Raw genomic sequence first — 12,843 nt, 5'->3', positions numbered from 1 at the left:
TGATTTGATGAGGGTGAAATAGGGTTCCTTCAAGAGGTACACACTTTCATAAAACTAAAGTGAAACAGTAATTAAATGTGTGATAACATAAGGTCTTAATGAGGTAAGATTTCATAAGACTTATGTCTTTGTTTTATGTTCGGGAAACAATGAGGACACCCGAATTACTTAACGACGCTAGCGTAATTATGTAAGGATATTCCAGATAATTCTAAATAAGTTCTTAGGCACTCTAATGCTAGTTGGATGATGTGTTGATGCTATGTGACCCAGACACATCCCAAGTACTCTAGAGGAGTAGACTAGTCGGGTAAAGTACTGACGCTTTGTGACCTAAACTTAACCCCAAGTTTAGGGAGACATTGATGCTATGTGACCCTGGTCTTTCTTAAGTGTTGTAATAAGTAAAAAGGGATGTGAGTTTCACGAGGCTAAATGACCCCAAACTACACCATGATACTTGTTTGCTTAAGTGTTACAATCGTTTATGACCATATTGTATCATGTTTTTATGTTGGATGCATGTAGTATAATAGGGTTATTTATGTGGCACTGAGCTTGTGAGCTCAGTGTATGGAATGTGTTTCTGTGTGTAGGTCCTTAGATGCCGATTCGAGGAGCACATCGCTAATTCAGATCTTTCCAAACTTGATCGCTTTCATAGTATGTCTCGAGTATTTTAGTGGGCATGTACTGTCATAGACTCTTATTTGTATTTGAGTCATAAACTCTGTATTTTGTTTAATTTGAACTTATTTGGAGACTTTTGTTGGGAGCTCCCTCGTAACGTATAAACTTTTATTTTGCATGTGTATGGTATTTGTATATTTTAGTTATGCATTTGATAAATATTTTCAAAAAAAAAAGTTAGCCACTTAAGTGGTCTCATGTGACATCATAATACATCGACTTTCGGGTCAGATCGGATTAGGGTGTTACATTATCCCCACTATTGTTGTGATTTATTTTCTTTCAAGTGTCACCCTTTGATTGGAGAAAAATAAATCTATTAAATTAAAAATAAATTAATATAAATTTAATCTACCAATCGAATGATGACATGTGTCACCAATGGCACATTACACCTCTTGATTTCAGGGTTAAATTTATTTTAATTTATTAAAATTATGACCAAATTGAAAGAATATATAAAAACAAAGACCAATTATGTAATTATACCAAAATGTTTTAACTGCCACATCACCTTCTCCATTAAATATTAACGGCAGGTTGAAGTATTTAAATAGTTAGGTCGTATGATTGATCAAATCGAAACATTGGTGGTCAAAATGTTTTTTTACCATAGTTGAGTGGTCACCCGTGTAGTTTACCCTTAATTCAATGGTAAATTACGTATTTAGTGCTTAAACTATCAATTTTGGTTTGTTTTAATACCTAAATTTTTATTTTTTTTAAATCATATCTAACATTTAGTTTTTGTTTCATTTCAATACTTTGTCGTTAAAAACTTAATGGACATGCTCATCAGTCATTACATCTAGAGTCTTCAGTTGTTATATATGTCAATCGATGAAACCCCAAACTTTTTCAGTTTACACCTTTTTGACCCGTAAACGCAATTATGATCACCATTTTATCGAGAAACGCCTCAATCTCTATCTATTGACGGTAGACTCTTCGATTTTTTCATCTTACAATCTCATGGTCTACCATTCGATGGGTCTGAAACTGGACTATGTTGGTCGATTCGTCATTCTCTCGTGGTTCACCATTCGGATTGGTCGTCCATCCACTGGAGCTATGTCACGTCAGCCCGTTTGTAAATTTTTAACGATGATATATTAAAATAAAACATGTTGAACTTATATTTTGATATAACAAATATTTGTAAAATTGATTTTTGAACTTAGTCCAAAATATCTTGAAAAATATGTTTTCTAAATTGTTTTATATATGTGAAATGTTTTTGAGTTCATTAAAACATGTTTAAAGTGTTTAAAATGTGTTTAAAGCTTTTAAAATATGAAAAATATTTTTCAGTCACTATTTGGCATTGTTCATACACGAGTACTATTCATAGTTTCAAAACTTTTATAAGGGTTTCGAAACTTTGTACCCTAAAACTGTTTAACGGCCTGATTTTCATCAACAGATATATTTTCAAGTAAGAGTTTCGAAACTTTGATTAAAATTTTGATACTTTCCCCAGAGTTTAGAAACTTGCATGTGCATATGGCCTTTATTGCATGCTTTTAAATCTTCTAATGACTATAACTCATCCCCAATGGTCGTAAATGGATACCAACTCATTCCACATAATAAAAACACTCCAAGGACACTTGAAGAAGGTTACAACACCTATCCAAGCAATAGAGATCAAGAGAAAAACTCTTTCACTCTTTATTTTCCTTTTTCTCTTGTACATAAGTGTTTGAGCTTAATTGCCTATCTCATCCATTATTGTCAGCTCAATTATTGTAAATACCTACCTTTGCGAGGTTTTCTTGTTTAAATTTATTATCCTTTGTAAAAGGGGAGTGGTTCTAGCTTAGCCTTTGAAAAGCTAGGAAATTGTGAATTTATTAGTGAACCTAGGGGAAAAAGAACAAATTAATGAATTTATTAGAAAATCCTTAGTTGTGGAGCTAAGGCAGTGGATGTAGACTTGGTTGAGAAGTTGAATCACTATATATCGTTGTGCAAAATTTTCTATCTTTTATTGCTTCCACGCCAAAGATTTTTAAAGGCCAATTCACTCTCTCTGGGCGGTTTTCATTGATAGTTTCGAGCCTAACAAAACAAAACGTTGGGTATGATTTTAAAAAATGAAAGTTTATATACTAAAACAAACTAAAACCGATAATTTATATACTCAACACGTAGTTTACCCTTAATTCAATAATTGATATGATATTTTTTTATCATTTTAGTATGTTCGATCTTATATTTTTATATACATATAAAGTTGATCATGAGTCGAATTAGTTGAGGTCTTGATTCACTCGAATATAAACTCAAGTATAACACTCTTTCGTTTGTTATCTTACACGGGTTCAAAAAAGATCCACTTATGTTTTTTTTAAGTCTATGTTGTTTTCTATAGATCATATTTATTTATTTTTTCTTTGACTTTTTTTAGCTAACGGTAGCACCGGTTTTTATGTTGGTTGCTGACCATTGATTACATTTTTCTTTTTTAGTTCTTAATAAGAATAATTCTACATTTGTGACACGTTTTTCTCTGTCTTTCTGGTGCTTTTTTAGTTGTTCTTTTTATTTTTATATTTTCTCAGTGTTAGATTTGATGATACCACGATTGATCAAGATGACACTTATTTGAAAAATTCTCAAGTTGAATTTGGATACGCGATTTTGCATTCGTTGATTATTTCTTGCTACGCTTGACTTTGATTTGTGATTCTCAATTGTCCTTAAATAGCTTAGTCTTTTTTATGATTCGTTTAACGATGCAGTCAGATTCGTTTATGTATCTATTTTTCATTCGAATCTTTTGGTTAGATTTTTAACTTTTTCCATGTATGGTCCTTATATGATCTAAATTGACTAGTTTCAATGTTAAAGGAAAATATTCAACTAACGTATTTAGTTTATGATGATTGTTATAAACTCTTATTGTAATTTTAGATATTTTAATTTTTTTAGCAAGACTAGCGGCTTCTATTAAAAAGAAAGACTCACTCGACTTGAAACTCAATTAGACTTTTTAGGTAAAATTCCGCACTTGACTTGTTCTAAAATATATATAATAGTTAGGATGCACACTTCTAATTTTACATCTTTTTAGAGATCGTTGGATGAGTAATATCTCATTATTTTTTCTTACAAATATCTTCTCATTTAGTGACGAATCCACCCTTAGCCTAGTACCCACCCTGAAATTTAATTTTTCTTCAATTATTTATATAATTTATTAATTGTGTCTACCTCATTCAAACATTTTATATTATTAATGCATGTGTACTCATACTTAAAACATTTTTGAATCTCAGTATTCTCATTTATTGTTGTTAATCTAAGTTGTCTTTTTTTTTCTCATTTAACGATTCTAAAAAAGTATAACTAAAAAATATACGGTGTGAATGGATCATGCCTCATAAATTCTCATTTTATCATGTAAAAAAAAGATCTAATTGAAAAATATAGAGATGTATTATAGCAACAATCCATAAATATGTAAAGTCAATTATATTATTCTTGGGTTGGATTGAGTCAAGTCGAGAAATTTTCACCTATTGACTCGATCTTATCCTTCAAAAAAAAATTCCAAACCTGATTTGTTTTTTAAAAAAATAATGCTACAAAATCATATTCGATCAAAATTCATCAAGTTTGGATTAAATACTCTATTCCATAATATATTAACAATAATATTAATCAAATTAAAATTAAAATTAATCGATAGATAAAACAACATTTTTTTATAATAACAACTTCTTAAATGAAAATTAATAATTTTATAAGATTTTTATCTCTTTAGGTTATATATATATATAACTCTGAACATACAATTAATGAATTGATTTATCATTTCATCTATTATTATTGTTACATAATATTGATAAAAACTTACATAAATAAATTTTATTTATGTATATTGTTATTATGACAAAACATAATATATAACAAGATAAAATATGTAAATAATCATTTGATATTGACTTTTTGTTGAATACATTAACTATGAAAAATTATAAAATCATTGGATTTAAAAAATAATAAATTAATCATTTTCCGTAAAAAATAATAATGTGATAGACTAATTTTTTTATTCTTATATTTTGTTTTAGGGCATGCAAAATGAATTATATTTTTTAGAAAATAATTTTTTGCATTCATTTTATAATGTTTCGATGAAGTTATGTAAACCATTTATCACAGGTTGATAATTTTTTAGAAATTATTTATTTAAAATTTTTAATACAATAAATAATATTATTTATTAGAAAAAATTAATATTATTATCTTTAAAGTACTAGAATAATTTAGTTAATATTATTTATGTCAATATTATTATTAAATTATTATTTCTACACTTTTATAAATAAAATATTAATACTATCATGTTTTATTAGAAAAACTATAAATTATATTAATTATTTATTCAAATAATAGTATTAAATTATTAATTATTAAAATAGGACTATTATTACAATATCATTAAATTATATTTTTATAATATTGAAAATATAATATTATATTATTGAAATTATTAATAAATATATGTTTATAAGTAATATTTTTTTATTAAAATGATATTACAATAATATATTAGTAATAAATACATAAAATAATACTATTTTGATTATTTATCTTTTAAAGTGAAAAATTCGAAAAACGACTTACCAAAAATTAGATTGTAAGTTATTTTTATAGAAAATGTAAATTAAATTATATTAATCAAAAAATGAATTAAATTGATCATCTGTTTTCCTCCAACCAAACACTAGAAAATGAAGAAAACATTTTTCATAAAACTAATTACATAAAAACAAACATACCCCTAATTTAGACCAAATTTTAAAAAATTAACTCCAATATTTATACCTTGCCATCTTCTTCTTCTTCTTCTTCTGATCCATAAACATAAAAGTAAATAAAAAGTATATGAGGGTTATTGAAATAAAGAAAAGTATATATACTCTCTACTTGTTATTGAAATTAATTAAATAGAAGTACAAAATTTCCGTTTATTTGAATAATTACTATATAATAGAATAATAATAATTACTATATAAGATTAAACAGATTTGTTAACATAAAGAAACGGGTAGACGAATAAAATTCATTTGCAGAAAAGGAAAGCCTATTGAGATGCTTGTATGTACAAAAGATTGGTCATCTTGTGAGTTTTGACAAATAGATACATACATGGATTTTACATTTGAAGCAAATAATAAGAGGTGACCATGTACCTCTAATCAAATGGATCGATTCGCGGGTCGTGTTCGCTTGCCATTGCCATTCCGGTGCAAAGACATGTTGGACACATCACCTGCCGCAAGTTACAAAAAGAAACAGTTATGAAGAGACGTACATATTCCCGACATCAAAGAATGCTACCTCCGGCAAAGATAGTTATATAATGAAACACCATTAGATTTCCCGGTTGATATGCAGCACAAGTAAACAAATCACTGAGACTACATACTTTTAGATGACTAACCTTTCCGGATCCCGAACAGTTTGAACATCTTTCGGATATGGGGGGTGATAAAGGCCGGTCTCCGCCGTTCACGGTGGAGACTGGTTCAGTAAGAACAATCGATCCAGTAGTTAAGCAGCGAGCACAAGCAAGATATCCTGCATATACCAGTTCATATAGACCTATCAAATCTCAATCCGGAAGAACGCATACCTGAAGTGACTAGAACGGTAATGATCCGACTATAACGACTTGAGCCAAAAACAACCCCAACTTGAAATGACAGTAATCCAAAACCCAAAAGACCTGAACTGAAACCGAAATGATCCAAAAATTCTTAACATCCGCATGGACTGTTCTAAATTGACCCAGCCCAAATCTAACCCAACTTGTCCGATTGATAGGTCTAGATGAATAAGATACCGTATATGGAATATAGCAAGGCTGGAAAAAGAGGGAAGTCAAAAGAATATACCTGTTCCAAGACAGTATTTGCATCGTTTATGCTCTTGCTGTTTAACATTGTTTATTTCAACTACCATCAAGGCTGAGATTACCCCTACAGCTCCTCCAGAGAAGGATGCTACTATAGGATCTACCTGACTGCATTTACCACGAACGGAACAGTGTTTAATGATACTACAGTGAAACAAAATTGAATCCACATGTTTAACAACTTGATAACAACAAACAGATGTAACTTCTTTCTGGAAGCGGACTTCTCTAAGAAATTAATTCCCCATTAATATTTCTAAGTAAATATCGTAAATTTCATAAGTTCGGTTTGTGACAATTGCAGCTGCCATTCTTATCTAGGAGTATAACCAAAAGAAGTGTTATAACTTACAAGGAAATCAAAAGGACATCAACTTTATCATGGTAGCAAGATAGCAATCAAGCAAAAGAGCTCAAGTTATGCCAAATAATAAAACAACGATTCACTACAAACGAAGAAGACTGTTCATACCTCAACTGCATAGGCAGATGTACACTCCCAATGAAATCTGCATATGATGTGCCTCCTAGTCCAAGCTTAAGCTCCAGCTAGGATATATGGGAAGAGAAAGAAATAGGATGCATAAGGAAAAAGAATGCGACTTCAAAAACCATGTCTAATTCTATTCTGTGCATATTCATATTAAAATAACATAGCATGTCCATCAGCAAATTCCAAACGAGATTCTTTTACTAAAAGAGAATTTCAGCACTAGTGAGGCAAACAATGTAAATGATTATTTCCCTTCAAATGTTTTATCAAAAGAACACATTCCATTCATTCTATTCCTAAAAGCACAACTGCCCAACCAACGACATCAACCCAAGAGAGACTAGATCGCGAATGACTTACAGTGGGAGCTAGAAGTCCACCAAAAATAATAATCCCAGCAATAAGAGAATAACAAGTCACATAATAAACCTTGAGATTCGATGAGGTCTGCAAGTGAAATACAAGGTCAAATATAGATAATTGTACATTGATTAACTTCAGTTTATTAATAAAAATTCTGTTCATCTAAAAAAAAAAAAGCAAAAAGTTAAGTTGATTGGCGAAACACATAATTAAAACAAAAATCTTACCAATGGAGGCAGAAATGGGATGAATGATGGAAAATTAGGAAGATCACTTTCTTGCTCTTCCTTGTAAATACCAAGTTCAGCACACTTAATTCTTTGTTGTATCCTTAACCTCCGAACCTACAGAAATATTTGGGATTTCTCATTATAAGCCATTGCTACTTGATGAGAATATGCAGGAACTTTCCAAAACTCAGGTAAAAAAAACTAATTTAGAAGAAACTCAGTCATTTGACCTCTTCCATTTGGAGAAAGATTTTATTTCGTCTACTTCGAATATTATCCTCAATTTCTTGCAGTTCCATTGTGGCGAAATCCTGGACTGTTTCAGGCCCTTCTATGATGCAAAATCTGGATCATATAATCCTAAGCTTTTGAAATTCATACTTTGATACTTTTCAAACATAAACGAGTCCGATCTTAACTAATTTAGCTTTTCATAGCTCAGAATTTACATGACAAATGAAATTCAAATTTCGATTCCATAAAGCAATAAAGAAATTACCCGGCGCCAGTTTTATCTGCGGTAGAATCAGAATCAACAGACGGCGCGGAGAAAGAGGAATCGGGATCAGTAGCCATAGATTGCCATCTCGAATTTAATTTGCGCTTCGTATGAACGAATCTACGACTCAAAGGAGGAGCCGAAGGCTTTACCGTACAAGAAACCACAAAGAATCGACTCAAACAAACCATCCTCGAGAAGAAGAAAGATGTTCCACCTTGATTTGCACTTTCTGCTCTCAATTAAATCTCATATCCAGTGGTGTGATTTTCCTAAACGATTTACAGAGAGATCGAAGAAGACAAAGCGGAAGCATTAACTCTTGATGCAAACGTGAATGGCGAAGATGAATCGGAAGCCAGTAATGCTGCCAATTAAGTGGAATCATAAGGTTACCTGCTTTTCTTTTTATGGATATTTTAGTTCCCTTGACAATGACTTCCATTTTTGTTTGTTTGTATTTATGGTAAACTTTTTCTAGATGAGGATAAGAAAGAAATTATTCAAAAAGGTAAATTCAAAATTCCATCACTTAACTGTTATATCAATCTTATTATAGTCACTATATTTATACGAATTTTAATTTACTCACTTAACTTTTGATTTGTTCTCATTTTGATCCTTAGAACCTTAAATCAGAAATGAAAGTATGAAATCGTAACCATGTATGCTGATGCGGACTTGTTTTTTTTCACTCGCATCCGCACCAATTTTTTATTTTGTTATTTCATATTCATCCTTTAAAGGGATGAGATTTAATAGGGACACATTTATTCGATTCGATTTGATTCAATCTAATTAAGTTGGTTTTGTTTTCTTTTTTCTTGTCAATTCAAATTTAGGATAAGTCGATATTTTTTAAAGGGATGAGATTTAGTAGGGACAGATTTAGGTTTAGGATGAAAAATTTTCACTTGAGATAATATTATAATATTGTTTATATATTTAGGGATATTTAGAATAATATCATTCTTTTAATTCTTTATTTTACGTAATAAATATATATATATCCAGGTCGGGTGCGAATTTTTACTCGAAAAATCGAGTCAAAATTTGAGTTGAATGAGATTATCCTAAACTTAGGTTAGCTCGAATGCAAGTGGAATTTTCGATCCAAGTTCGGGTAGATAGAAACTAGACTTAAAAAATCTAATTGGATTTCAAGTTGGATGAAGTTCCCTTAAGCACATATTGAATCAAATGTGAGTAAAAAATTAAATTTTAAATTCAAATTCAAATGAACTAAAAATCAGACTCGACTTGATCATGATATATTTCAAGTTGAAGTTGGGTTGTAATACCCCAAAAATTTGGATAATGACCAAAATGGAAATTTTGAATGTTTGATGGTTAAAGTAGAATAATTGAGAAAAAGTTTAGGGAATTAATGGTGATTTTCTCAAAAAGAATTTTATTTCATAAATGGATTTATTTAGTGGCCAAATTATAAATTTGGTAAAGTTTGGTGACCAAAATATAAACTTTAAAAAGTTTAGGGACCAAAATGTAATTTTAAAAAAATTACATATGGGTCACGAAAATAAGTAAATAAAAATATTATTTTCTCATTTTTAAAATGTTGGAAAATAATATTTAATGGTTTAATTCAATGTTTAATTTGAATTGTTTGATTAAAGTGACTTAATTGTAATTTTTGAAAATTACAAGGGAAAAACGGTAAAGTGAAAAATTAATTAGTACATCTTTGACTATTGAAAGATGACAAGATGATATTTATCTGATTTTGAAGATGATAAGGATATGTATTTTGGTTTAATGGTGATTATAAATTTATATTAAGGGTATATTGATATTTTCTCAAGTTAATGATTAAATATTATTTTAAAAGATGATAAGCATGATATGAATCTAAAATATCATGCTAAATGTTCATCTTCTCCAGCATCTTCACGTGAGAAACCTTGAAGGTAAGAAAATATTTTATTTTCAATTTTTGAGCTAATTACTTTGGAATTGGGGTTATGTCGTGAAATAGGAAAATGATCTACGCGAAAAACGCTATCATTTGGTACCAATATTACTTTATAATTTTGTTGGATTTCAAAGATCCCAAATCTAAGGTTTGTGTTCATATAAGGGATCATGAAATTGATGATGAATCTTGATGTTTTTGAGGTTGTAGATTCATATTCAAGCTTGATTGATGGTTATAACATTTCAATCTTCCTAGAATTAATTCTATAAAAATTTTCCAACTATCAAGTTGGATAACTTTGTGTTTTGATGAGAGATAATTAGGGATTTGATTGTAGAAATGTTTTAAGGTTGATTGAAAGTTGATTTCATACTTGAATCGAATCAAAATCGAGCAAAATCATGGAAAACCTAGTTTTGATCTTTAAACCATTAGGCTTTGGTCTTAAAGGATGAGAAAAACTATGGAAAAATTATATATGGGTTGGAAATGATGAAGGAAATATTCTACAAGCCTTAGAAAAATTAGGGACCATTTCATAATTTTTGAAAAGTTGGAGATCAATTCATAAATTCTGGAAAATTGAGGGGTTGTTTTATAAGTGTTGTATAATTGATGTACTATACTGGAAATTGTTGATTGGGAATTTAAATGAGTGTTATATGTGAAAAATGACTATTTTGGAAATTTGAAAAGATTGATGATTTAAGTACAACACTTACATAGTTGGGGTACTTAAATGTAATTATGCCTTTATAAAGCATTTGTATGATAGATATTACAATTTTGGAATTTTGGTATTAAGAATTTAAGTGATAAAATGGTGAAGGACCATTTTTGTGTAAATTGGAAAGGTTGGTTCCAATGTTAAAAGGAATTATTAAGTGTTTAATATTTGGTAGAAATGGAGTTGTTATGGGATATGTTTATGTTAGTATAATACTAACATATGTATCATTTTGAATTTGTGATTTATATACAGATCATGATTAATTTGCGATTGAAGCAAGTCAAGTATAAAAAGGGTTTATTATGGAACATACTGAGGCACATATTGTGGATTTTATAAAGTGTCAAGGTGAGTGCAATACATGCATGAAATTATGCATGGATGTTTTATACATCATCAGGAAGACTTGCGATAAGTCAACCTTATTTATATCAGCATGATATATGTTATTTTTATAACTTCGACATGACATTGAAATGTCACGGTATGAAATTAAAATGCATTGATCATGAAAAAAATGTGATATTTTACCATGAATGTTTTCGGGTATGAACTGCCCAATGATAAATTTGATAATATACTTTGCCATGGATGGATTGAATAAAATAGACTATATGCCCCAGTAAGTCATTAAAGGATAGGGTATAGTTGGCATGCCATAGAGTATAGCAGCTATAGGTTCATAATACACTTCGGTGTATATGGTGGGCACGACTTTATGTGTAATACACTTCGGTGTATATGGTGGGCACGACCTTATATGTAGCACTACGGTGCAAATGTTACTCGAATACCCAGGGTCCTCATGGTTGTATATTGGGTTATAGGCTATGGATTATGGTTTATTGCTTGATAAATGGTAAGCATGCAAATAAGCTTACGAGCTTATGGAATATTGGCAAGTATATGGGTAAAAATAAGCTTACGAGCTTATGGGACAAATGGTAATTATTTTGGTAAAATAAGCTTACAGGCTTACGAAAATAAATGGTAAAATATTGGATATGCAAATAAAATGATTTTATGTCATTTTGAATTTGACATTGAAAATCATGCATGAATTGTATTGAACTGGTTATTGTTTTTAATTGCCTCACTAAGTAATACTTAGCGTGTGATGATTTTCACGTGTAGGTAAAAAGCCAGTAGTGGTAAAGTGACATCAAGCATCGAGATGTATATTTTCAATATCAGTAAGACATCCTAAGATGTAATGTTGACTATATTAGTGGCATGTAATTATTAAGTTTTACTTGCTTTGATGAAAGGATAAATTTTTATGAATTTACATGTGTAATGCTGAATTTACTGTAGCAGTCACTGTAGCAGTGCATCGACGCAATGTAGCAGTACATCGATGCACAAATATAATTTGAAATTTTGGTGCATCGGTATACTGTTCACGTTACTGTAGCAGTGCATCGGTACAATGTTCACTGTTCACGGGTAATGTTCATCACTGTTCATGGTAATGTTCATCACTGTTCACGATATTGTTCATCACTATTCATAAAAAATCTTTTAAATTAAATTTGCTATAACAAAATATAAATTATATGATATGATATTTTTATAATATCAATTATCATTTTAAGAAAATAAATTTTAAATCGCTGTGTAAATTGGATAATGGTTTTCGAAAATTCGGGTGACATCTATAATCTATATAAGTATAATTATACAGGTTATGAGTGTTACATTTATTGGCATCAGAGCTACATGTTTAGCCGATTCTAGGACTAAACCGAGGTTGTTTTGAGTTCAAAAGTGTATATATGCCACTAGGATGTCAAAAGTTACTGATAGTTGTATATATAATGTGATGATGCTTATTGGGAGTAAAGTTATTATTTACTAATGAATGATGATTTTGACTATGTTTAGATGTTGGAATTAAAGACAAAGGTTAGAAAGTTGAAAATGTTGAAAAGAAAGTCGAGATATAAAATCGACAAAAAGGGACCCGACATGGT

The 12,843-nt window shown here is 29.9% G+C and overlaps 1 protein-coding gene and 1 long non-coding RNA gene across 2 annotated transcripts; one reads left to right on the top strand and one right to left on the bottom strand.

Moving 5' to 3' along the window:
- Positions 1–5,755: 5,755 nt before the first annotated feature.
- Positions 5,756–8,555, bottom strand: LOC120167110 (protein ORANGE, chloroplastic-like). Its single transcript, XM_039176219.1, has 8 exons — positions 8,205–8,555; positions 7,936–8,050; positions 7,703–7,819; positions 7,473–7,559; positions 7,092–7,168; positions 6,600–6,727; positions 6,146–6,282; positions 5,756–5,974 (listed from the first exon to the last, which is right to left on the bottom strand). Exons 1-8 carry the CDS (start codon positions 8,393–8,395, stop codon positions 5,897–5,899), a joined length of 930 nt encoding a protein of 309 aa, XP_039032150.1. The 5' UTR covers positions 8,396–8,555; the 3' UTR covers positions 5,756–5,896.
- Positions 8,556–10,101: 1,546 nt separating this feature from the next.
- On the top strand, positions 10,102–12,027 carry LOC120167122. Its single transcript, XR_005520005.1, has 3 exons — positions 10,102–10,132; positions 11,123–11,218; positions 12,005–12,027. It is a non-coding gene; the product is annotated as an uncharacterized LOC120167122 (long non-coding RNA).
- Positions 12,028–12,843: the final 816 nt, after the last annotated feature.

Source organism: Hibiscus syriacus, unplaced genomic scaffold (genome assembly GCF_006381635.1).
Source record: "Hibiscus syriacus cultivar Baekdansim isolate YM2019G1 unplaced genomic scaffold, ASM638163v2 tig00111662_pilon, whole genome shotgun sequence".
In the NCBI taxonomy this organism is placed as follows: Eukaryota; Viridiplantae; Streptophyta; class Magnoliopsida; order Malvales; family Malvaceae; genus Hibiscus; species Hibiscus syriacus.
The sequence above is the reverse complement of the archived record's forward strand: the minus strand, read 5'-3'. Positions and strand labels throughout refer to the sequence as shown.